General features: G+C 38.6%; 1 protein-coding gene across 9 annotated transcripts in view; it reads left to right on the forward strand.

Annotated features, from left to right (window-relative positions):
- Positions 1-27,421, forward strand: part of NOL4 (nucleolar protein 4) — a 244,283-nt gene that overhangs the window by 52,813 nt on the left and 164,049 nt on the right. For 6 of the 9 annotated variants that reach the window (XM_081149207.1, XM_081149210.1, XM_081149211.1 and 3 more), the window contains exon 2: positions 14,385-14,534. In XM_081149207.1, the coding sequence (XP_081005333.1) occupies positions 14,385-14,534 (150 nt within the window). Of the gene's footprint in view, positions 1-14,384; positions 14,535-15,506; positions 15,570-27,421 lie in introns of all 9 variants that reach the window. The other 3 variants (XM_081149213.1, XM_081149216.1, XM_081149209.1) reach the window with 2 other exon arrangements.

A 27,421-nucleotide genomic window follows, 5' to 3' on the forward strand; every position in this document is an offset into this window, starting at 1 on the left:
CTTATTCAAAGGTCCTTTGCTTTAGTACTTAAATTTATGTAGTTTCCAAATATACACATATATACATATATAACAAATTACCTTAAAATTTCTTAAGCAAACTATTAAACTTAACTGTAGTTGACAAATATGTTTTGTTTCCCTATGTATTTTCTCCAGTTAAATTTTGTCTTTGCAGAAAGTGCTAGGAAACCAACATTTGACAATACACTGATTTATCAGGCATCTCCAAACAGATTTGGAAAATCAGTGATACAGTGTATATTCAGCAATACATATATTGCTTACCAACTTTTTCCCCCAAATTTTGTGGGTCTTATTAAAAAGATAATAAAACTTTTATTATGAAAAGTCCTAATTTTAGCAATAAAACATTAATTATGGCTCAAGATGGCAGCTCCACATTGTAAACATTGGAAAAACTGGCCTAAAAATTTCAACTAGAGAATGTACAGTAGTTTCTTTGGCTTTTCCTTCGTTTACATCCAAAGAATAGTGTTTATTTCTTTCAAAACCGTGGCGCATTTTGATGCTTTTGAAAGCAAGGCAACAGTCCCCATGGACTTAGCTGCCAAAAGAGACACCCTTCTCTGCCTGGGCTCGATTCGCTCCAGTAAATAAACATCTGATTCCGTTCTTTGAGGCTCTGAGCAGAATCAGTTTCCGTGCGCAGTTCTGAGTTGTCCGTCAGGGATGCCTTGGCCGGACACGGTTTACCTGGCTGGGGTGGCAGGACCCCGCCGGGCGCTACCTCCACCCCTCAGCCCCGCGCCCGCGCCCGCGCCCTTGGGAAGCCTGGGCCCCCGAGCCGCCGGCAGCATTGCTGCTCCCACCTCCCTGCGGTTCGAGCCCCCCTCCCCTTGGCTCCCTGAGCGCCCGTGGGCGGAAAAGGGAGGGGCCTCGCTGCCCGGGTCCTGGGAGGGGACGCGGTGGGCGTGGCCGCGTGGAGCGAACGCGGGAACTGGGTCGGCACCGGGCTCTCCCCGCAGAAGGCGCCTGGGCCTCGCTTCAACCTGGGGCGGGGCTGGGGCGGGGGGGCAAGCTGCTGCCGGGCTCTGGACCTTTGCGGGGTGCACGCGGAGCCTCACCAGGACCGCGCCTCGCAGTGTCTGTCCTGTGGGCCGAGCACCGCGGAGATGCCTCCCCAGGTGCCTGGAGAAGGCGAAGCGCCCGAGCCACTAGGCTGGGGGGCTGGGGGGCTGGGGGGCTGGGGGGCTGGGGGGCTGGGGGGCTGGGGGTCCCCACCAGGGTCTCCAGCCTCTGCGCCGACTCCTCAGGCTGCCCCACACGCCCCAGCCCCACTCGGGGAGGACTCAGATCTCCGCCAGGCCCTTGCACTCTGGGCACCCGGGGCCGGACCGCGCAGAGGAAAGGGCCTTGGCCTCGCCCCTGAGGACGTGGGCGTTGCCAAGGCAACGGCGCGGTCGGCCCGGGGCGCGCGGGAGGCTGCAGCCCGGGAGAGGCTGGCGCGCTGCGGGCGCGGTGGGCGGACCAGCCCCGAGCCTGCGCCAGGTAGCTAGGTCGGGAGGCCAGGCCGGGGCTTTCGGGGTGCAGGGCCCCTTTCTCACCTCCACCCCCGTGTTGCCATGGAGACCGCGGGGCGGCCTCCCGTGCCCCCGGCTGGGCTGCCGCAGTCGCAGAAGAAACAACCGTGGACCGAGCGCGCTTTCGCCCCGGCGGTGACCTGCAGGGGCGCCCGCCCCGCAGCTCCCCCGGCCTCCCGCGAACAGGAAACCGGAGGGCAGATGCCCACAGTTCACCCCGGGTGCCCCCGCCATGCCTTTGTTTGGCTTTCCCCCCAGATTTTTATATCGCTGCGTCTTCCACAATAAACGGTCTGGGGGTGACAGAGGGGCTCCCCTTCTGCTGTGGCCGCCGCGCGTCTCCTCTGTGAACAGGCAGCTTATTTAGCTCCGCGGAACACTGTCCGGAGCCGAATCTAATTATCAACAGAAAGAGATTTTTAAAGTTGTCATGTGTTTTTTTTAGTTCCAGAAGATATGTGGAATTCCTAGTTTTCATTTATAGGATGTGGATAATATTTATAGGAATTTCCTCTTGATGGAATTAACTGCTTTTTGACAAATGAGCCGAGTAATTATGTGTTGGAATATCTGGGGACATAATAGAGAAAGAATAGACTGTTCAGATGCCCCTTTCGTGCCCACCCCCCAATTCTATATGCCAATCCAGTGCTAAAATCTCTCTCTTCTGGGCTGTGTTTCTTCCATGTATGGCATCAGATTTTGGCTTTGAAAAGGGGGGTTATTTTAGCATGAGTCTGCCCTTGAACTGGGGCATGGGGGTGTACCCTAGAATACTTACACTTAGCTCAGGTTCAAGATTTAGTGCATGGACACATCTCTACTGACTACAATATGAATGCACTTGGCAAGAAGGACCCTCTCTGCTTAGGGCAAGTTGAGGCATCTGTGATCTTGAATTGCCAGCCTTACCCAGGCAGGCTCTGTGAGCTGCTGTTGGTCCCAGCCCCTTGCTTCTCAAATCTCCTGCCTGTTTAATGTGTGTACAGCACAGCTTTCATTCTCTGAAAGCACCCTGGTAGCTTTTGCTGCTGATAATCATGAGTTTCCTTACATAGTTCTGCGAGTTTGAATAGACCAGCCTTTTCAACTGACTTTAATGCTACCTCTTTAGAAAATCCCAACAATGCAAGATAACGACTCCTTTCCTAAAGCTGATGGATGAGATAATAATTTGTTTTTTTCCCCCACACTTTCTGTATCATGGGGTTTTCAAAACCACCAGGAGATTTTCATATAGCCCAAGCCTCAGGTAAAGCTATGAATCTGAAACACGTCTGTCTTCAGTGCACTAGCACTTGGTTGCAACCAGAGGTCACCAGGGGTTCCTAAACACAGAATCCGATTCTTTCCTCTGTCATCCTACTTCTAAGAATTTGAACCTCTTAATTTAATCTGTCATTCCCCTTGAAAATCTCCCCATCTGCTCCAGGCACTTTCCTGATCTCTTCGAAGTCTCTTCCTCAGTCTCACTTTTTCCTTTCATATTGCACATTAGTTTTCTGCTCTCTCTGTTCTGCATATTTTCCTGGGCCTTGTCATCCACATCCGTAGCTTCATCTGCCCTGTTATTCTCTTGTCTTCTCTTCTGTGTTACTCTTGCGCAGACTTTTCGTTGAACTCTAGACCTAGTAGCTCTCTGGCTGCTTCATAGACGTTGGCACTCATCTTTCCTGTAGGCATCTCCAATCCAGCCTGTCCCTGACTGAACTATGTTCCTCTCCAAATTCTTGTTCTTTTATGACCTTAACTCTCGCTGATAGTTACGTGGTCGCCGGCATAGAGTCAAGCTGCCTTGGTTCATATCCCAGCTCCGTGACTTACTAGCTGTATCAGTTTGGGACAACTGCTCAACCTTTCTGCTGTAGAATAGCAATAATTGCAGTAATACTTATTTTTAGGACTTTACAGGGATTAAGTAATGCATTTAAAACCCAGTGCCTCTAAGTGCTCAGTAAATGTTAGTTGATGACGTTGGTGCTGATGATCATGATGGTGTGTTGAGATCTCACTCTGATATGTAGCCACTTGGGGGGAAGTTCTGCAGCCTTTACTTTTAACTTATAAGTAAGCCTAAGAATCAGAAGAGGAAGGGCATGATGGCTAACCTGGAGGGTAGGAGGAAATCGGAAACATTTTGACAAACAGGCATTTTCGGGTTGCTGCTCCTCAAATGTCCCTTCTTGGGAAAATTCTCTTTGAGGAAAGAAGGTCCTGTTCCTCGCTGATTTTTTGAAGCTTACTTTCTTTAAGCCTATACTTTGTCATTTTAGTTTTCTTTTATTGAGTGCTCTGAAAGAAAAATGGACATGGAGCTGTGAGTCATGGCAAGAATGAGAGAATGCCTTCAAGTTGGGAAAAGCTGGGCCTTGCTGCCACTTGGTGGTCTTTTTTATGTCTTGCTGATTCTATATTAAACACCCCTCAGTAATTCCAAACTTAGGTTTTCATGGGTTCTCATTTCCCAGTATCGATTGCCTGTTTTATCAAATAATTAGTCCTTTATAAATGTTAAACCTATTTTTCCAGTCATTTTCTCTCATATCTTTGCACATGTCCTTTGTTTCCGTCTGATCTGACCAGTAAATGAGGCAGAGGCTTCCACTCGTCCTTCATGTTTTCCTCCTCGTAGGAATAGAACCCTCTGAATTTCAGCTGGACATTTGACTGCATCTGACCCATTTACTAACTACATTTTCTGGCTCTCCTTGGCTCTAGGGGTGGTCCTGGGGTTAAGTTTGCGTCAAAGCTGCATAAGCAGTCATGATGAGTGCAACTTACTTCCCGTACATTTTCTTTCACTTTCACTCCTGGCTGGGAAATAGTGATGTCTAGAGAATCCTTGCCAGTCACATGTTTCTGATGGCATGCTGGCTCCACCTCACTGGATTGTTAGATGAGAGAGAAATACATTTCCATCTATTTAAGCTACAATATCTTGAGGTCTTTTTATTATGATATAGTCTCTGTCTTAACACAGTATTTTGTAAACACTGTAGTTCATAGGTGCCTCTCATCTTCCCAGATTTCTAGGTTCCAAATTTTTAGCTTCCTAAGGAAATGATCCCCAGGCTGTGCTATAGTCAATTATTTTATCTCTTGCAGTGCTTTCTATTTCCTATATATATGACCATGAGAAATGTATTAATTTATCTGAGCCTCAGCTTTCTTACCTGTGAAATGGGAATAATAGATATTGATTATGAAGGTTAAAAGATAATACATGTAAAATGTTAGCACAGTCTAGGGTACACACTAAGCACTTACTTAGTAATATGTCATTTCATGGCTTGATAGCTCATTCATTTTAGCACTGGCTATATCACAATTTATGATCTAATTTGCCGACCTAAAAATATTTTGGTTGCTTCCAGCTTTTCACAATTATGAATAAAGCTGCTATAAATATCTGTGTGCAGGTTTCAGTGTGGACATAAGTTTAACTTCTTTGGGTAAATACCAAGAAGTGCAGCTGCTGGATCATATGGTAAGAGAATGTTTAGTTTTGTAAGAAACTGCCAAATTGTCTTCCAGAGTGCCTATGCCATTTTGCATTCTCACCAGCCATGAATGACAGTTCCTGGTGATCCACACCCTTGCCAGCATTTGGTATTGTCAGTGCTCTGGGTTTTGGCCATTCTAATAAGTGTGTGGTGATATTTCATTGTTTTAATTTGCATTTTCCTGATGACATATTATGTAGAACATCTTTTCACATGCTTGATTTCCCTTTGTACATCTTCTTCAGTGAGATATCTGTTCAGATATTTTGCCCATTTTAAAATCATGCTTTTGTTTTCTTATTGTTGGGTTTTAAGACTTCTTTGTACATTTTGGATAACGATCTTTTATAAGATATGTCTTTTCCAAATATTTTCTCCCCATCTGTGACTTATCTTTTCAGTCTCTTGACAATGTCTTTTACTGAGCATAAATTTTTAATTATAATGAAGTCTAGCCTAGCAATTATTTTTTTCATCCATAGTACCGTTGGTGTTGTACAAAAAAACAAAAGTCATCATTGTCATGCCCAAGGTCATATAGATATTTTTCCTATATTCTAGGAGTTTTTATAATTTGGAGTTTTTACAGTTAGGGCTAGGATCCATTTTGAATTAATCTTTATGGAGAGTGTAAGTTCTGTGTCTAAATTCTGTTTTGTGTGTGTGTTCCCGTAGATGTCTAGTTATTCTGGCACCAGTTGTTGAAAAGACTATCTTTTTCCATTGTATTGCCTTTACTCCTTTGTTAAAGATAAGTTTATATTTATGTGGGTCTATTTATGTGCTCGCTATCCTGTTGCATTGATCTATTTCTCTATTATTCTATCAGTATGACACTGCCTTGATTACGGTACCTTTATAGTCAGTCTTGAAGTTGGATGGTGCCAGTCCTTTGACTTTGTTTGTCTTCTTTAATCTTGTGTTGGCTTTTCTGGTTTTACTTTTTCCCCACATTTTTTAAGGGAACTATCCCCAGAACTCCATCTCTTTATGTAAGAGGCTTAGTCAGATATTTGAAGGACACACATTATCTATAATAAGGTAACAGTTAACCTTTGTAAAATGCTTACTAAATTCCATGCAAAGTTCAAGTAATCCTCAAATCACGCCAAACAGATAAGTGTTATAATTATCAACATATTTCCCATGAGAAAACCAAGGCCCAAATAAATGTAAGGGAATTGCCCAAGGACACTTAGGAAGTAAATGATGGAATGTGGTAGTTTACTCCAAAGAGGCATAGTGTGCTATCACTTCCCAATACCTATAAGCTTGAGCCAACTGCTTTCACAAAAAGTGTCTACAAATTATCCAGGTTATGGAGACACAAATTATATTCTAATTGGACGTTTACTGATCAAGTGCTATATACCAAGGACTACTCTAGGTATTAAAATTTCACAATAATTATCACTAAGCATCTTCTCCTGGTGAGCTCATTGTGCAAACTAAGGATCTTATAGTGAAGAGATCATTTAAAATACAACCTAGTGTGTTTTTTTCACAATAGTGCCAAACTAGAATCTACCTAGATGCCCATCAGCAGGAAAATGGACAAATTGTGGCTTAGCCGTGCAATGGGATATTATTCAGAAATAAAAAGCACAAAACACTGATGCTTACAAAAACATAAATAAATCTCTGAATTATTATACTAAAATGAAAAAAGTGAGACACAAAGAAGTACATAAATACATACTTTATAATCTCACTATATAAACTTTTGGAATATGCAAATATTAAGCTGGTGGTTGAAATCACCAGTCATTGCTTTAGAGGAACTGACCAAGGAGGAGTATGAAAGAATTACCTAGGGTGATGGAAATGTTGTTTGATACATTTAACTGAACTGGCTGAACAATATACTTAAGATCTGAGCATTTCACTGTATATAAATTATAAAAAAATAAAGAAATGAAAAAACCAAAATAGCATATTAAATACTAAAAACAGGGATGAGCAAAGGGAAGTAGAAGCACAGGGAAATAAGTGAGGAACTTAGCTTTAAGGAGCCAGGGAAAGCTTCATGGAAGACCGGGCTTGAGAGATGGGCTTTGAAGAGTGAACGGGGATTTGCAGTTGAAAGATATTCTAGGGAAAAAGCAGAGAACATTTATTTCTTAATTTACTCAAAAATTATAGTCCATTTATTTTCTGCTTGGTACAATTCTAGGACCTTGTGATGTAGCAGTGAAAAAGACAAATGCAGTTTTTGCCTACAGAAAGCTTAGATTCTATTGCGGAACTCGTGTCATAAATTGTATGGAATTTTCAGGGGAAGTTGAGTTCATTGTGATTAGAATGCATTTGGAATGGTGAGAAATAAGGTGGGCAGTGGTAAGTAAATTGGAAGCACATTAAGAAGATTTAAATGTATAATAAATTAAGGAGTTTGAGTTTTATCTTATAGGCATGAAAATCTAATAGAAATTTATAAATCCTAAATTGATGTAGTTATAATTTAAAAACTTTTTCAATTACAGTTAACATTTAATATTATGTTAGTTTCAGATGCTCTGTATAATTATGATTTTTAAGGAAGATTATTTTGACTAAGGACGTATTGGAACAGAGAGAAATTAATGGAAAAGTGATAAAGAGAATGCTGTTTCCATAGTTTTAGCCAGGTTGGCAGAAACTCAGTACATGTGCCACCTCATATTTTTGAGCCCATGGTAGACAATGCTAACCCATAAAAGTACTCTTCCAAACCAAGTCAAAACAAGGCTTTAGTACTACATATACATTACCAAAAATAGATTTGGCACATGTAATGAAACCTATATATAATTTCTGGTTGAGGCCCCAAAAGTCATTTCCGGGGTTAGTGAATCAGGGGCCCAGGAGAAAAGGGGGAGAGAGTGGATTGGAGAGCTAGTCCATGGGTAGAATTATTTGATTACTGGATAAGAGAATGATTCAGACTTTTAGATTATGAATCTAGGTCACAATAATAGTAATAATAGTAATAGCAATAAATCATGGCACAGAATGCATTTGGATTCTTGGGGAAGTGTGATGATAAAGTTTTGACAAAGATCTCACTTCCACACATTAGTTAATCTTCACATGTATGTCCCAAGGAAATTCTACTGTAGCTTTTCTGGTCATTTTAGAAGTAAAGAACCTATATTTCTAGGCTTTAATTCCTTGCCTTATAATTAGGTCAAAAATTTTTACCTTGTGGTCAAATGTACATAACTCAGTTCCTACTCTCAGAATTTTCCTAAAATTGTCTTTCTTTTTGTTCCCCTCCTGGGATTATGACTCACAAGATTGGTTTCTTAACTGTAAAGGCTTTGTATTACTTTTATCTTGTTAGCATCTCTTTTGAAATATACTCATGCATTACAGGCCATTGGCCATGAATACCATGTGCCTTTGGACTTGTTAATTTCATCATCATTAAGTTTTCAATGAGTATTAGCACCTCTAAAACTCATTTTTATTTGCCTTGCTCCAGTTCTCAGTACTAAGGTAATGATTGTGTCTGCTCGTTAAGGGAAAAGGCAAGAAGATGCAGTTGTACTGCTCAATCACAGCCAAATACTGAATTGTCCGCAATGATGACCAAACAAGATAGCTCAATTGACTGAATCTTCAGAGGAACCCTACATTTATATACAAATAAATCAGTTTTTAAGGAGAAAAATTTAGTTTTAACTTCTTTCCTGTTTACTATATAACCTGTTAATAGATGTTAGTGCAGTGAAATGATGAAAAAACAGGGAAACAAGCAGCCTAAATAATACCTGGTTGATCAGTACCTTGAAATGGAAAGTTATTTGTACTTCAAGGGCAGCAGCCGCATTCGTCAAGGAAATGGTGAAAAGTCACTCCTGTAAAACAGTATTTGACAAGTACAGCTCATGTTGTCAGGATCTGAACATATGGCAAAACAGTGTTTTTCCAGACTTCTTTGTGCTGGAAGGGATTGGCCTCCTAGTAACTTCGACTTTTGTTTGTGCTGAAGAGAGAATGAATATTCTCCATAAATACTTATAATTATCTTCTCATTGAAGAAACGTAAAATTTGAATTCAATACTGTTTTCTTGGGTAAATCATCAGTTTTGAAAAGAAGTGGGATTACATTTTCTCTATTTTTGCAAATAAATTGCTGGTACAAAAATGAATACATTTTTATAGGTTTGCCTTTCAAAAAACTTATTTTTTTAGGTTGAAGTATTATTTTAAGTTTAAATACTTCATTTTTCTCTTTATGCTACTTTTACTTTGTTCTTTTTATTTTCTCACAAATATTGTTTGTTTAAATTTCTACAAGTTATTTTGTTGTTCTCCTTTTTATTTATTTTTAAATTTTTATTCTTTAAAGTTTTTTTACCTCTCCCCACCCACTCCGCCAACCCCACCTTACCTCTGAGATTCAACTGTCTGTTCCATGCTTCTATGTTGTTGTTTTCCTTTTTTAAAAATATAGTCAGTAACAAACACTTTAGAAGGTGTTAAAGAATGCTACAGATTAAAAGTTCGTAATTTGGTTTATCAACATAATATTTTACAAATAATTGGTGAATTCCTTCAATAATCAATTCATAAAACCGAAGGGTTTTTTTAGCTCAAGATTTTTTACAAATTATTTGCTTTACCAGATGGTTTATTGTTTGTTTGTTTGTTTGTATATATATAAGTGAATCCAAGGCCCAAGGACGAAATGGCAAGATCTGGCTCTAAGACTAAAAAGAGAGTTTAAGGCTACAGATGATCACTTTGAAAATTCTGCTTGAATAAGAGTAAAAACATACCTTTTCATGTCGCTTTCATCTTAACAGGGTTAACTGCTTGAGCTCTGTAGCCCTGGGTTTGTGTCCTAGCACAGTCTCGTGATTTGAGAAAGTTACGTATATTCCCTGTGCCCAGCTTCCTGTGTGTGCACTGGGGAGAGCCACAGTGTCTGACCCCACACAGTGGCTGAGGGAGTGAAGGACCAGGCCTGAGCACATTAGCAGGGACTCCCTGAGCACAGCAGGCTCAATGCACAGAGCCTGTGGCTGCTGCTCACCTACTCCTCCCTCGATTGTCTCCCTTTGACCAATTTCATCCACTCCCCAACTCCCCTCCCTTCTGGCAACCACCAGTCTGTTCTCTGTATCTATGAAATTGGTTATTTTTTGTTTTATTTGTTTTCTTTTCTATATTCCACATGTAAGTGAAATCATATGGTATTTGTCTTTCTCTGTCCGACTTACTTCACTTAGCATAATATTCTCAAGTTCCATCCATGTTGTCACAAATGGCACAGTTTCATTCTTGTTTATGGCTGAGTAGTATTCCATTGCATAGCTGTCCATTCATTCATCGATGGACACTTAGATTATTTCTGTATCCTGACTATTGTAAATAATGAATTTCTAAAAAATTAGTGCTTTTGTTTTCTTCGGATAAATACCCAGAAATAGAATTGTTGGATCATATAATAATTCTATGCAGATCTTCTGCCTATGTTTTAATCAGATTTTTCTTGTTGAGTTGTACGAGTTCTTTATATATTTTGGATATTAGCCCCTTATTAGATGTGTGAATTTTCAAATATCTTCTTGCACTCAGTGGGTTGCCTTTTAGTTTTGCTGATGGTCTTTTTCACTGTGCAGAAGCTTTTTAGTTTGATATAGTCCCCTTTATTTTTTCTTTTTGTTGCTCTTCCCTTTGGAGTTAGAGCCGTAAAAGCATAACTAATACCTGTGCCAAGGATCTTACCACCTATATTTTCTTCTAGGAATTTTATAATATCAGGCCTTACATTCAAGTCTTTAATCCATTTTGAGTTGATTTTTTGTGTACAGTGTAAGAATTTGGTCCAGTACTTACTTTAAAGTATGTCAATTAGCATTGAATTCTGTTTTGTTTATCTGGGGATATCTTTAATTCACCTTAAGTTTGAAAGTTAGGTTTCCTAGATATAAAATTCTTGTTCAACAGTTGTTTTTTTACATTTAACACTTTGCATATGTCATGCCACTACCATTGGGCCTTCATTGTTTCTTTTGAGAGATCCTCATTTAGTATTACTGGGATCTCCTTACACCTGATGAGTCATCTTTGCTCCTTCAAAGATTTTCCATTTGTCCTTGGTGTTCAATGTTTTCACTATAAAATGTCTATTTGTGAATTTCTTTCTGTTGATAGTATGTGGAGTTCATTAAGCTCCATGCTTGTTGAATAGGTCTCTTCCAGTTCCTGAAGGGCCTCATTACTTGTTTCCTTATCAAGAACATTTGGCTCATCTTCATTGTAAATTCAACGCCTGAAGGCATTTTCGAGAGTGGTTGTGAACTGAGCTTGAATCACAGTTGTGAGTAAGCAGGTCCACAGGACAGAAGGGTAAAAGATGATTTCCCTTTCTCCATATATGTGATTTCAGTATTATCTCTATAAGTACTAAACTTGTAATTTCTTGATAGAATGTTGATTGTTAACCAATGATTTTGCAGCATCTCCTATATATGCTCTCGTAGCACAACTTGTACCTTCTGTGCTCTAATATATACTGTCTATAATTGGTTAAATAATGGCCCCTTGAAGATTTCAAGTCCTAATCCCTAGAATTTGTAGATATTAAAACAAAAAGAAAAAATAAACAAATGGGACTATATCAGACTAAGAAGAGTCTTTGTACATATAATTAAGAATTTTGAAATGAAATTACCCTGGATAACCTGGTTGGGCCTTAAATGCCGTCACATAACATGGATTGTTATAAGAGAGACTTGTGGAGAAGAGACGCATCAAAAAGGAGAAGGCAGTCTCATAGGGCCTCAGGCCGTGGAATGCTGGCGGCCACCAGAAGCTGAAAGAGGCAAAGAAAGGATTTCCCCCTAGAGCTTGCAGAGGGAGTGCAGCTCTGTGGACACGTTGATTTTGGACTTATGGTCTCCAGGCCTATGAGAGATAAATTTCTCTTGTTTTAAGCCACCCCATTTTGTGGCAATTTGTTACAGAAGCCACGGGGAATTAATATACCACTCTAGCAGTGATTTGTTCTGTATTTTCTGTACTAGACTGCAGACTCCACAGAGTGGGACTACCTCTCTCATACACCTTGATAACTTCAGCACTCGGCAGAGGGCTTGGCAATGCTGGGTCTTTGTGAAATACTTGTTGAAGGAATAACCAGGCTGTGATCCTTACATCACTCATAATGTACTAACTAAACAAAATCACTGTATTTCTGGTTAATGAGCAAAGGAACTGAGAGGAAACTATAAAAATTTTATGACTGGGAGAAAAGAAGACGAAGTTTTGTGGGTGGTTTTGCTGGTGGGTAAATTAGAATTTGGATGTCCAGCCTAGGAAAAGTAGGTGTTCTCTGAGGAGTAGTGTTTAGGCAGGGATGGTAGGAGTGGGAATCCGAAATGGTGCTTCCAAGCACTGCCCTCTCAGATGCAACAACTGTCCAGGCTGTTCATTGCCATGTCCCATGCAGCTTCTCTGTACTCTGACCACATATTACTCTGGCATCACAGGGCAATGAGGGACTATCTGTGTGGCCTCGTATAGACTAATGACGAAACAGATGCTAAAGGAGAGAGGTGAGAAAGGTCTGAAACCTAGTGAGGATCCACATGCGTCACAGGCAGCTTGTGAGGGAGCACTTCATAGTTAAGAAAGGTGAAATGCCTGGCTATTAGGCCTGTGTACCACTTCATGTGTATATATAGTATCTGAATGTGCTGCTTCAGGCACTGCTACTTCTGAGGCCTATTATAAATCAGAAGAAAAACAGAAATCAAACTAACAAAAAGCACCATGTAACTTGCTTTCAGTTCTGCCATGAGCTGAGTCTGCTGGAACTACTGTTCAAAGAGGCTCTTGCCATTTCACTCACTGACTGCATAATAATTTTGCTGAGATTCATCACCCCCTTGTGCAGGAAAGTCATGTTGCAGAGATGTAAGATTAAATCTCATTCTTACCTCATTCCAAACTTATTTCTTATTCTTTTCTATCATCTATGGGAGCTTTTGGCTCTTTGCTATGCTTCCCACTGCCATGGATTTGTCCTGCTTGAACTGCCACCCATGGCACATTCTATTTCTTTCAAGAAGCTGCTTTGGCGGGAGGTGATGTCTTTATTCTCCAAACTCCTATTTTGTGTGTGTGTGTGTGTGTGTGTAATGTTTTTACTGATTTCAGAGAGAGGAAGGGAGAGGGAGAGAGAGCGAGAAACATCAATGATGAGAATCATCGATCTGCTGCCTCTTGCATGCCCCCTATTGGGGATCGAGCCCACAACCCAGGCATGTGCCCTGACCGGGTATTGAATGGTGACTTCCAGCTTCATGGGTTGGGGTTGAAGCTCAACCATGAAGCACACCAGCCGGGCTTGTTTATATTTTAATCATGATCGTCAAAATGACAAGAGCCACCGTTAGTTGAGGGCTCACTATATATGCCAAATATTGGGTTACATCCTTTACATATATTAGTTCATTTCATTACTACATTTCTTTTAAGTGGGCTCTATCATCTCTGTTTTCTAGTTCAGAAAACTGAAATTTGAGAAAACTGAGTTTAGAGAGGTTTAAGTGATTTGCATAAAATACACAACTTCTGACTGGAGGATTCCAAGTTTACACCTAGATAATTTCCGAGCTCACATTTTTAACCTTTAACACATGCTTTCCTTTTTTAAGCTTAATACTGATATTGTAATAAGTTCATTTTCTTTCCTAGGTTGTATAATATTTGAGGATAGACTTCATATTTTTATTTTTCTAATAACAACTTCTCTTACCCAGTGACTCAATAAATGAATCAATCAATATCCAGAATGAAATTATTGTAATAAAAATATTACTGGGCCTTAAATATATATTAGAATAATTTAAGAAAGTTATACTGATAGCTAGAAAGAAGTCATTATAAAATGTTTAAAAAGATGGTACTTATGGGTAAGCATGACTATATCAAATGACTTTTTTCATATTTCTTAAAGTTGTACATGTACATAACATATAAAATGATGAGATATTTATTCATGATTTAAAAATTTTTTCTATTCAGGTGTGGGGCACCTTTTTTCTGCCAAGGGTCATTTGATATTTATAACATCATTCACGGGCTATACAAAATTATCAACTTAAAAATTAGCTGTGAAAAAAGCTCCTAGATTTATTGAGTTTAGAGTCCCACCTATGGTTGCTTTGGCAGGGCCAGACCTATATGACCTGTGGGCCGGACATTCCCCACCCCTGAATGATACGATTCAGTTTATGAAAATGTTTTTGTTTAATCAACTTTATGTGTTAACTTTGCGTTAAATGCACATTTTGTTTTTTACTAATTTTGTGCTTTTTAATTTTTTGGTTTTGTTCCCAGGATGGGGTAGGGGTGGACGAGAAGCTGTCCTTGCGGCGGGTAGCTGTGGTTGAAGATTTCTTTGACATCATCTATTCAATGCATGTGGAAACAGGGCCAAATGGAGAACAAATTCGGAAACATGCTGGACAAAAGAGAACTTACAAAGCAGTAAGTTAAAAAGACATTAAAAAAGAAAAGAAAAGGCATGCATTTTAAAATTTGGTATTATGAATGCTTATTAAAAATGGGTTAAATAATTATAAATATTCTATCTTCAACATAAATTGACCATATCATGGTCATACCCAATATTTAAACTATAATTTAATTATTACTGATTCTGTTTTGGTCATATGTTCACCAAGTATATAATTTGAACCTGTCTGTAGGATTCTAATATTGTTTTCTTTAAATATACACAATATTTAAATATACATAATATGTGGTAGTCACAGTCAAATGCTCATAAATGGGAAGACCTATTTGTGTTATTTATTCACTGTATTATAATATATGAATTATGGACTAGAACATATGAACTTTTGACTACCACTACAGTTTTAACATTCCTTCCCCTTCAAATCATTATTAATGTTAGGCAGTTCCTATTTAATACTTATAATAACACGAATAAGATAATTTTATGTACATTTTAAATGTCTCCTTATATAAATACATTTGTACCAAAGAGTATACATTTCTTACAGAATAGATTATTAAAAAATATGTGTTATTTTTATAGATGTAATGCCCTTGAACATTTTTAAATGGATATATATAATGTTTATATCATAAATTATATGAAAAGAAGATTTAATTAACTGTTAGATATTGAAATATATAGTAAAAATGGAGTTATATATTATTTCTAAAGTGTCTAATTATACTTACAGTTTGATCTAGACACTTTAATCTAGCTTTTTATTAAATTAAAAAGTTTATGAAATCACTTAATATAGAAATTTCATCCTTTCTAGGAAAATTGAACAGTAAGTTATTCTTTTCTAATATGAGCAAAGTGTACATCAGAAGTACTTTATCAACAATCAGAATAATATCCTTTTTTAGAATTCTTATTTAACTTTGCTTTTGGCTGCCTTTATATTAACTGTTTTCAGCTATATTGATATACAATATCAGTCTGGATCCATTTTTTTTTCAGATACAGAAAAATGTGTGAAATGCTCAAAGTTTCAAATACAGGTACATATGTTTGAAAATTAGCTACTGAGCATAAGAAATAGCTTCTTTTCCATAACTATTTTTTGCTATATTTCCAGGGTCATATTGAATCTTTGTAGTTGCATAATAACCCCTAATACATGTTGTATTTATCTCTCCTTCTCTATGGTTTTGTTTCTTGGCTGTTTCCAAATTGCATGGTTTGTGGGCAGGCACTATTGTAAGTTTCCTTACATAATTCTGCCACATAAACTTTCTTTTGACTTACATATCTCAGGAGATAGTCTTATCATAACTAATGGCAATGACCTACTTTCTTTAGGATATTTTTATGTAGACTAATATTACTGAATATACTCATTTCACCTGTCTCCTAAGCCAGGGTTTTATCTCTGGATGGTAATAGGAAAATAATTGTATATTAATCTACTAATATCACTAACTGTGTACTCTTATGATAATTTATTTTCATGAAGTAGCTACCTGAACTTGATAGGACTTTGTAAGGTAGACATACAAAAGTTTAATTGTATTAAATGGAAAACAAACAAGAAACTAGTGGTTTCATTGTCTGTAGTAGTGTGGCAGCCAAATCTGATTAGATGCCAAAAGCAATTTAAAATAATTTAATCTTTCCAATGCATTAGATAGAGATCTTTTACTAAAGTGGGAACTCAAGTCAATGACATAGACCCAAATATCTCACCCTTTGTTTTCTTAAGTGAAATGTAGAGACTCTCATCCATTCCCATGTTGCATGCTAAACTCTTCCAGTGTATTGGTAAACACGTTTTTAACACATATCATTTTGCATTCACATTATGAAGACATTTCCTGCATTTTTGGGTAGGGATACCAACTTTTAAAATACAAGCAGCATCTGAAACATCATCTGAACATTCCCTTTGAAGATCTTTTTCTTTCCAAAGTTTATTGTTTATTTTCACATCTAAAGTGTTTTTTTACCTTTTTCTAATGTCATGAAGGTCCTTTTTGGCCTAACCATTTACCTTCTGGTATCTCTAAAGTGAATCCTAATTAGGAAACATTTCCATTTTGTAGGGTAATAACTCATCATAGAAAAAAACTGTTGCGATGCCAGCAAAACTGTGCACTTGACTCTGCAATATGAACTTAAATCTGATGTTAAAAAATTAATATAAATGTTCAAGTAATGGAGCAGAAAACTAAATGCAATTTGAAATGGAGTGGTTTAGTGCTATTAGGTCCCTAGACTGTTGGGTCAGAGTTTAGTTCTCAGCACTAACACTGGAATTTCTAGTCATTAGTAGCATTAGTTAGATACCTATTGCAATGGTAATGGTTCCATTAAGTTTAAGATTTTTTCCTACTTCTAACACATTAGTGCATAGAGCATGCATGACTATATTTATTGACCTTCTTTTCCTTCCTTTTCCTACATGGCCAAGAAACCATAATTATAAAACTAATCATTAAAGCCTGTCATATTGTCTAAGTAATATTATCAATAGATTTAGTGGTCATTTTATTTACTTTGCCTTTTTTGCAAATCTTTCTATGTTTTCACTCTGCAGGAAATGGTGGTCCTTTAATATCGGATTAACTTTTGAATGCTATTTGTTTTTACCTATCTGCAGTATATCATTCCTTGAAATATCTAGGCATTATATAACTTAAAGTTTATTGCAAATCGATCTGACTGTAGATAAAATTGGAGGGGATATGTTCTATTACTCATGAGTTCTCTGAAAGAAATCCACATAAAATGACACATTTTAGGAATATGTGAAGGCTATCATAATTATTATTTTCAGTCATTGTTGAATTTTAGCGTCTTAGGTCTTTTTTCTGTAGTTGTCACCGTCTCCATGTAACCATAATTGATCCATTGAATGTATTTCCTTCAATACACTTGACTATAGTAAACTGTTGATTATCTACATTAACAGAGCGGAGAAGAGGTGTAGATCATTCCATTATGTATATTTGAACTGAAAATGCATTTTTGTACTGAAAATTGAATGCAGGTACTTCCAATTCGGAGCCACTTCAGAATTAATCACGCAACATTATAAAAACTAATGTGGGATGTTATTTTGTCTTCTAGTCTATCTCTTCTCAGCTTCAGCCTGAGCTCGCCTTCAGGGAATGCATCCCTCTTCTGTGGATGTCTTCTATCACTTGCATTCTTTCACAGGAAGCAGCTGCCTTTTCAGAATGTTCTTAAATCAGGGTCCCGTTAAAGGATTAAGTTTCAAGGCTCTTTCTTGAAAAAACATGGAAAATTAGAGTAACTGGTAGAAATCCAGGAGCTAAGGGGTAAAGTTAGAATAGTCAACAGAAGAACAGTCTGTATATATGTGTGTGTGTATGTAAACACATACACACAACTTGTAGTGTGGTACAGTAAGCTTACATGTATTACATATATAGCTGCCAGAAATTACGTTCGTTTAATTCAGAGTGGAGAGTATATGCTATAGCTAAAAGAAAATAGGCTGGAAGCCAGACCAACTCAGTTTCAAATTTCAAATCTAGCATTTTCTATCTGTCACTTTTGGCAAATTACTTACTTTTCCCCCTCGTTTCTGTCTAGAGGGAGATAATGGTATACATGGTGAGGTAAAATAAATGAGTTAAAATGTGTGAAGTGCTTGACATATGGTAAACCTTTGAATATTGTTATTTCTTCTTCTTTATCCAATCACTACCCATGTTACAGGTAGAAAAAACAGGACAATTAACACGAGTCTACCACTGCTCTAATTATATTATGGATATAATTTCCTCTGCCTGCCCCATGCCTGTTTGTTGGGAGATAGGAATGGTATTAACCTGTGCATTTTTTGTGTGCATCCTGTAGGTGTCACTATCCCTGGAAATCCTCAGTGTAACTTTTAACCAAGGTTTGACTGAGCTGACGGAAAACAGGAAAGAAGACTAGAGTCCCTGGGTTTAGGAGTTCTCTTAAAAGATTATGAGACTATGAAATATTAGTTATTTCATTTGCTTTTCCCAGAGGTTAATTCTGTTAAGTTAATTTTGGGGAAAAATTAAAAACTGGCTCTGTTTAAAGAATTTGCTTTCAATGTTTATTGAATATTTCTTTCCAGGTACATACTATAGAAAAATAATATATTATGCAGAATTTCTATGTTCCTATTTGAAAATTAAAAAAGGAAAATCTTTATTCTATCAGATCAAGAACACTTAACCTTAAAACTTTAATTAGCAGCATTTTTGTCCTTTAAAAGAAATAAAAGGACATTGGTTCATCATCTCTACTGCTCAATAGGATATTTTAACTTGCAATAGTTTCTGCTAGCTTGTCATGTAAAACTTCTCAGAATTCTTGTCAACATATAGTAAGACTTAAACAAAACTTGTAGCCATTTTACTATGAAAAAATAGCACTTAACTATAATCCAAGGAGTTCCAAACTATTAATTTAACCTTTTTTTTTTCCTGGCTCAGGGCACAGTTTGCTCATATATAAAATGAGAAGGTTATATTTCAGTTTTCTTAAAGCTCTGAAAGAATAACACCAATGATAATAGTGTGTATGGGGCCACTACTGTGCTAAGGTACACAGTGAAGTGAGTAATAGGTTGGCACCAATCATATAGCAAATAAACAAATATAGGACATTGCCTTTTCAACACAGATGGCATTGTTCATTTCATTTTTATTATTATAAACTAGAGTGGCTTAAGTAAATAACTGTTCTGGCTATCAAATAGAGATAAAAACGTAAAATTATTCCAAATTTAAATGTTTTTATAGACATTCCCTAATATTGAACTCCATGATACTGTTATACAAGAAGTCAGTGATTTAGAAGTAGATTTTATACCTAGTTCACCTTGGAGAGTTTATTAGTATAAAATATCACTCAGTTATATATATTTTACGGTACTTTTGTGAGGTCCCTTTTGTTTGTTTGTTTTTCTTTCTGTGTGGCCGGAGTAGATGTTAAAACTCTCATGTAACCCCTGATGGTGGGAGACCATGCCTGTTTCTCACGTCGCTGTGTAGGCACAGCTTAGCAGGAGACCTGTCTCAGGAAGCACTTGCTGAAGCAATAAACCCCCTTTGCTCTTGAAGCCCTTGCCGTTTTGATACCAACTAAATAGTATAACGAAGCTACTATAAACAGAAATAATGAAATTAAATCAAAGCTGTAGCCCATGGCTGGAAAGACTGTGCCCTGTATAACTCATGTTTGCATTGAACAGTGAGTGGATTTATGCAATTTCGGAGGCTCTGAATAAGGCAAATGCATCATTTAACACAAGTGCTTCCTGTTTGCTTTTCAGGGAAAATTCTGATGCTCCATTAAATAATGCTATCATCTTTGAGGCAGGATATAAACACATTACTTTTTTCACACATTGGTTTATTTTATCAGATATACACCTACACCCGTGGATTCCACACACACGTATAGGTTTCACACAGGTGATTTCTAAGTCTCGAAGACAGTCACTAAATTTAAATAGTATTAAATTCACTGTATGTTAGAACAGTCCCACTGTTTTTGATAACTAAATATTATTCAGACTAATGTCTGATGTCTAAAACATCTCAGAAAGAAAAATAATCAGTGGCATGGCAGTTAGAGTATTAAACAGCAATCCTAAAACAGAATAGTGTACTGCCATTTATCAAAAATGATTTGTTTCTCATACAGGTGTAGTTAGAATTAGCACAGGTGGGCAAGAGTAATAGTGCAAAATGCTTTATACTCGGAAGATAGTGTGGAGACCATCAAAAGATATAAGAGCTCACCCAAACCAGTTTATCATCAGCTAATGTTGCAAACTCTGTCATTACTAATGTTTGTATTAAACAATACTATCCCAGTAAATAGATGTGTTCCTTGAAAGGGATTAACCTTGGAGGAACCTCATTAACTCTTTATGCCCAGCCTAGTAAATTGCTACTTTAGTGCACCCTTGTGGTGAAAATGAGCCAATGCAGCTTTTAAAACTGCTCAGGATATTTAACACTTACACCACTCAGATCCAGAGATTTAGCCATTCCTGGGTACTGTGATGCTGCATTAAATAAAATCTTTTGAATCTCCTAAAGTATGTGCATGTGTGCACCTGTATAAATACCTACATGTGTATGTAATTTAGATAAAATGTAATAGGAAGCACTAGTGTGAGGTAGTAGAAAACAGTGCCCTCTCTGATATCACCTAGATTTGGATTTAAATCCTGATAAGGAAAGGTCTATATGTATAATTTTGGCATGGGTTATTAGTAGGTTTGTTTGGAAGGTCAGAAATAATATATGTAATGTTTTTAACAATAAGTGCTTCAAACCTGTATGAAGCTGCTTGTAGGGTGACAGATGCTGTAAACAGCTCCCCACCCCATTAATTAGACATTGTAAGGTCTGCTTCCTTCTTTGTTTCATCTGTGCTCTTCAGTGACCTATGCATATCACCCACCCATGTCTTCATTCATGACTTTCCCAGAATTGAGATTATTTACTAGCTTTATTAGTATCGGTCTTAGTCATTTCATGGCATGTAAAAAGAAACCACCCTTGACCTATTTTTTAAATCTTTTTATCTGCTCTGCCCCTGACCCTCCCCTCCACTTTCTTTTTTCTGGGACTGTCCTCTCCAGTCAACTTATAGCCCGACCATGTCCGAGCACGGCTCTGCTCCCTGACCGTAGTAATTGGAAAGGAGGGGAATCCTGAAAGAAACTGATGTGGTGACTTAGCTGCCGCTTCTGAGAATTTGGGATTTGGACCCCAAAATTTCTACCTTGGTGTGCTTTTCCTGTTCTGTAGAGAACATGCAAATATGATATCTTTTGTTACATGTATCCATGAGTTGTGTAGTTATTTGTATATAGGGTGGGGTAAAAGTAGCTTTACAGTTGTTTGTATGGAAAATAATACAATAATTAATAAATAATAATACAAGGATAAATTCTGTGTTTCATGAACTCACAACTGTCAGCCTACTTTGCCCCACCCACAGTCTACAGCAGTATTTCTCAATGAGGCACTCGAGGCTTTTTGGGCAGACAGTTGGCATTGCCCCGCGTGCTCCGGGCATTTAATCTCCTTAACCCTTGAGCGTTAAGTTCCAATAACACAGACCCTAGTTACTGGGATAAAATGCATCCGTACTCCCCATTTTCAAAAGTCCCATTTAAAGCACAGTAAACGCCCCACGCTGAGAGACATTTTATAAAGGAAACCATGCGGCCAGGCGTCTACTCAGTATCTCAGGAAAATGCTTTCCTTCCCTGCCGGTGGCTGAGCCATTCAAGCACCAGAGGATGAGTCTGTATCGGCGGCACGTGGCCAGCATGTCACAGGCTCTGCACTCTGCCCGCCGTGGAGCCTCGGCCGTGCTGGGCTCCCTGTGGAATGCAGCCCGCCCTGCGTTCTCTGCCCTTTCCCCTGGGACGGCCAGCTCCTGCCTCCTCTGAGCGACCCTGCGCAGTGTCCTCGGCTCCCGGCCTCCCGCCGGCCGGCGGGCTGCAGCGGGGGCTGCGGCAGGAGCCGGGGGCTCGAGTGGGCCTGTGCGCCTGAGATCAGGACGGCTGAATTCTGCCTGTTCTCACCTAAGCCCCGGTCAAAGTCCTATACATACGTCAGACCATACACGCTTTTCGGGGAAGATCAAGAGAAGTCAATGTCCCTTACCTCCAGGTGTGACTGCATATTGTAGCGCAGTGAGTGCTTCATGCTCGAGTAATTGTACAAATGCTTGGTTTGCCGAGTCATTTTATTTACATGCTCTATTTATGGACTCTCTTTATTTTACTATTAGGAAACGTATGAAGAAAACCTTTTTCAGTGCCCGTCCGCTCATTTCTTTCATCTAATATAAGAATTCTCCGTTACGACAGTCAGTTCTGTAACGGCTAAATACTCTAACATAAGAAGTGACACAAAAATGGCACCCACAACTTTAGAGCCGTAACACGAGTTGGACTCTCTTATTGTTGTTAACCCTCACCTGAGGACATTTTTTAAATTGATTTTTAGAGAAAGTGGAAGGGAGGGAGGGAGAGAGAGGAGAGAGAGAGAGAGAAACAGCAACGTGAGGCGCACTGATCGGTTGCCTCCCACACGCGCCCCACCTGGGGCTGGGATGGAACCTGCAACCCGGGTGCTTGCCCTTGACCTGGAATTGAACCCATGACCCTTCGGTGTGGGGGCCAGTGCTCTAACCACGGCCAGGGCTTGGGTTTGACTCTTTTTGATATTGTCTCATTTGCTCTATTGATGACTATTTTAATTATTGCAAAATGCAACTCCAAACTAAAGATGTTCACCATTATTTTATTATATGAAAAGAAAATAAAGGTGTTTCTTCGCAAAACAATCCAGCTACATTCGAAGTGGAATCAATGAAAGAAAAGCTATTTCCAATAAAAATTATTTGTAACTAACTTACATCACATTCTACTTCTTGCGACCTCATGCCATATTCCGCTGGTGTTGCCGGAATGCTGCTACCTCTCTGCTGTCCTCCCCTGGTTTCCTTTCATCACCTAGCGGGTTTCTGTGCCTTCGCCCAAACTGAGTGCCTGCCTTTTGCCTCACCTGGTACCATGTCTCCATCCCGGCCGGACGCCGCCCTCTGTCGCTGCACCACGTTTGCTTTTCATTCCTCTCACCCTGCATTTCGTGCCTGTGCCTCAGGTCCCCAAATTGCTTTTGGCTGTCTACAATGTAACCCGGCCTGTCTAAACATAGTCCGGCCTGCCCTAGAACTGCTTTGGATTTCCCAGCCTTCATTTCAAACGTGGCCACAGACCATCACCATCTCTCAGCGCCACAATAAGTATGTTTGAATTGACGGCCAGCATTGGCATTGCTCTGCCTTTGACCGGTGATTTTTACATTGCGTAGCACAACCCATTAGTGAGTTGTTAAGTCAGTTTAGTGGGTTGTGATGACTTAAAAAGTGAAGTAGCTAATGAACAAAAGAGTCTGACAAACTAAATAGATCCAGAGACATTGACGCATGTAACAGACGATCATATTTCAGAGGAAAGAGGGAAGGGGGGTGGAGGGTGGGAAGAAGTTATATGCATATAGGCATAACCCATGGACACAGTCAATAACGGGCTGAAGGCCTGGGGAAGGGGTGGGAGCGAGGTGGAGGGGGTCAATTGGGGGGGAAAATGGCACACCTGTAATACTTTCAACAATAAAGATAGATTTTAAAAAAGTAAAGTAGATGCAAAGAAATGAATATCACATAACTGTGTATTTATACTAGTTTATGATGTAAAATGTATTCATATTTGTGTTGTTGGTCTAAAAAGTTGGAAGTCATTGGTTAAATTGGGCCCTGTGATTTCAGGTCACCTGCAGATTGCCCCCAATCACTTCCACTACCCTGCTTCTCACTTCTGCTCTTGGCATATTCTTAGGTTTTTCTTGCATATCAATTTGTTCCAAATTTTAAATTACCTTCAGGCTCTAATCCATATTTTCATTCACCTTAGATAAATGTACACTGTAAAGTGGTCAGATTTAACAAGATACAAGATGCCCAGTTACATTTGAATTTCAGATAAACAATAATTTTTAATATGTTAGTCCCAATATTGCATGCTTAACTGGAATTCAAATTTAATTGTGTGTGCTGTATTTTAGCTAGCAGCCTTAATCCTATTTAAAAATCAATCCAAGATATTCCTGAGTAGGCCTGGGAGCTGATGAGTGGGTGTGAAGACTGAATGTAGAAAATGACCAGAGAAGAAAGAAGGGAAAGAAATAGTGGACAGTGATTGGAACTGAAACTAGCATACTGGATGGAGTAAGTGATAACAGTGCCAGAGTCATAGCAAAACGTCAGTGCTGCAGGGTTGACAGGAACCTAAACAAAGTGCAAGAATCTTTTGCCAGAGGAGCAGAGGTGAGTTTGGGGCTAAAGTGCGAATCTAGCAGCATCCTGGTTTGGGTTAGAGACACTATTAAGGAACAGGAATTTAGTTGGCTATTTAGCAGATGTTTATAGGTCCTACAGATACAACCTAGCACGGTCTTTCTGAAATAGTAGTTAAGATTCTGAAGCAAGAATTGTTGAGGTCCAGAGTGAATGCATATTTAATTACACAAGCCAAATGTCTGGCTTTTTATAACATTTTATTCTTACTATAAATGTACTTTTTACCAAAGAGTATTTATATTTATGTTGTCTGGATAAAAGTATTTTCCTGAATCACTTTAAAATTAACCAAACAATGACCACCTGGTGATTCCAATAATTTGATATATCAAGTCACATTAGTGGTATAGAATGATATTTAGCAGAATTCAGAGATAATTACAGTACAGTGTTGTTGTATTCAATAGATATTTGTTGAATAAATAAATGTTTAGTTGAAAATTGTCTTCAGGCTGGCTGCGTGGCTCAGCGGTTGAGCATCAATCTATGATCCAGGAGGTCACAGTTCGATTCCCGGTCAGGACACATGGTCGGGTTCCCCGCTCTATCCCCAGTGGGGGGCGCGCAGGAGGCAGCCCTTCAATGACTCTCTCATCATTGATGCTTCTATCTCTCTCTCTCTTTCCCTCTCCCCTCCTCCCTCTGAAATCAATAAAAACATATTTAAAAAAATAAAAAGTCTTTACAAGACTGTCTCATATGCACCTCCACAAATTAATAATTTCCTCTGTAGAAGATGTTCACTACTCATCTTTTCTCATGCATGAAATGGGGAAAAGAGAACCCATATAAATATAGAGCAAATCACTGGCTGGACATTTCGATTTTGTAACATCTAAAAATGCCTGGGCCGAATGTTACAGGCAAATGTGAAAGCATTTGCAAGCTGTGTGTGTCCTTGTGGCCTCCTTTCAAATGCGTTTAAAGATGTAGAATGTGTAAACCAGAGAAAGGCAGAGTGGTGCTGGTTGGACTTGAGATGTTGTCCAGAACCAAGACGTTACTTCCTTGGGTAGGGGCGTCTCTGGATTATGGTGTGCTTTATCTTTGTGAATCAGGACTTTTTGGGGTCTTTAATAGCATTTGGATTTATAGGCTCTGTTGAAGAATATTCAATTTTATTAGTTTTGAAAAATAAATTTTCTATAGTTTAATTATCCAGTTATGTGCATTTCAGGTGGTTTGTGATAGAATATAATATTAAATATTAAAAATCATAATCCGTATGGTAGAATTAAACAAATTTCACTAGGTGATTATTTGTAATTTATTCTTTATTCATGATCCCAAGAGTGTTCATTAGAGAAAATGTCAAATGTTTGGCCCCAGGGACAAATCTTTCCATGAGAGTACTGCATGGTATTTGGCAAAAAACCATGGCTTTAATGTTACTATTCCAGTAAAATAAAGGTATTATTGCTGTTCTCTAAATTCATTTTACAAAGCAAAGGTGGAGAAGGTAATTTTTAAAAGTATTGTTATTAGGCCAATTATATTTTGCACCAAAGCTCAGTGGCTGAAATGGAGCAAACTCTGCCAGGACATCACTCTGCGGAGGAAAGGAGCTGATAATGAAATTTAGCACTTGCCCACGACTCTTCCACATTACTGGTATTTAGTAACATGGATACATCTTTTGAATTTAGCATGTTGCTTTGTTTTGTTTTGTTTTGCTTTAAAAAGTGCCTGCTTATGCTCATGATTCGCCAGTGTCTTGCAGTGTCTCTATTTCATCTCATGCGTTACGTACAAATCTTAAACCAAGAATGACTTCTCTACTGGTAAATTTCTTTTAACAATTAGAAGTCCTATTCCTTTAGAAGTAGGTGACTTCAGCGACTTTCAATCTTTTTCATCTCATGGCACACATAAACTACTAAGTAAATTTTGCAGCACACCAAAAAATATATTTTTTGCTGATCTGACAAAAAATAGGTATAATTTTTTTTTAAATTAAGTTTTTCATCACCATTTAAAAATAGGTATAATTTTGATGCATTCACACTGGATGGCTATTGTTGTGTTGGTTGTTGCCATTTTTTATTTCACAGTCTAAGGGAAAAGAGGTCAGCACCTCTGACTAAATAGTCAGTTATTGCATGTTTTTAAAAATTATTGCACGCACCAGTGTGCCTCTTGCAGCAGCCCAGTGTGCCCTGGCACAGCAGTTGAACATCTCTGACTTCAGCTCACAGTTCTGCTGGAACAGAACAGATGGCCTGCTAATTTCCTCCAGGTGGAACTCTGTGTTGTTATTGTGCAGTTTAATGTGTTTCTTGTGGGACTTTGTAACCTGAGACAAGGTACAGAGTGCTTGGCTGCCACGTGTATTCAGAGGGTCACCCCAAACTGGTTAGAGGATTTTATAAAGAACCTCACACTAGGGAACATTCTAAAAAATTTAGCATAATTAACCTATTCTGTGAGGTTAATGTTGCAACTCTTTATGGATGAGACAGTCTCTCTCTGCCTCCCTGTCCCTCTGTCTCTATCTCTCTGTCTCTCTCTCTTTCATTTTTTAGTACTGCTGACCAGAAAGGATATAAAATGCAGTGACTAAAGCGACAAGCTCTGAAACCAGATTATTACCTGAGCCCTCTCTCCTTGTTTGACAAATTACATAACCTCTCTCAAGCTTAGTTTCCTCATTCATTAAAAAGAGGTGATAATGGTGATGATAATAATCTATTCCTGGGATTGTTTTAAGGGTTAAATGATAAAACCCATGTAAAATTCTTACTTAGCATAATCCACTTACTAAGCATGCAATAGAAAACTTTAAACACTCACATACCGTTTCAGAAACGTCTCCTTTTGTGTAAAATGGTCAAAGTGAGTAATAGTTACCATATAATGAACAAGAATCTTAATTTCGAGAATTGTCAACTCTCTACCATCTCAAGAACCAGGGGATTGCAGGTTTATGTACAAGCTGAGTAAATGTAGAAGGCCT

The sequence above is a fragment of the Miniopterus schreibersii genome (genome assembly GCF_964146895.1).
Source record: "Miniopterus schreibersii genome assembly, chromosome: 10".
NCBI lineage: Eukaryota > Metazoa > Chordata > Mammalia > Chiroptera > Miniopteridae > Miniopterus > Miniopterus schreibersii.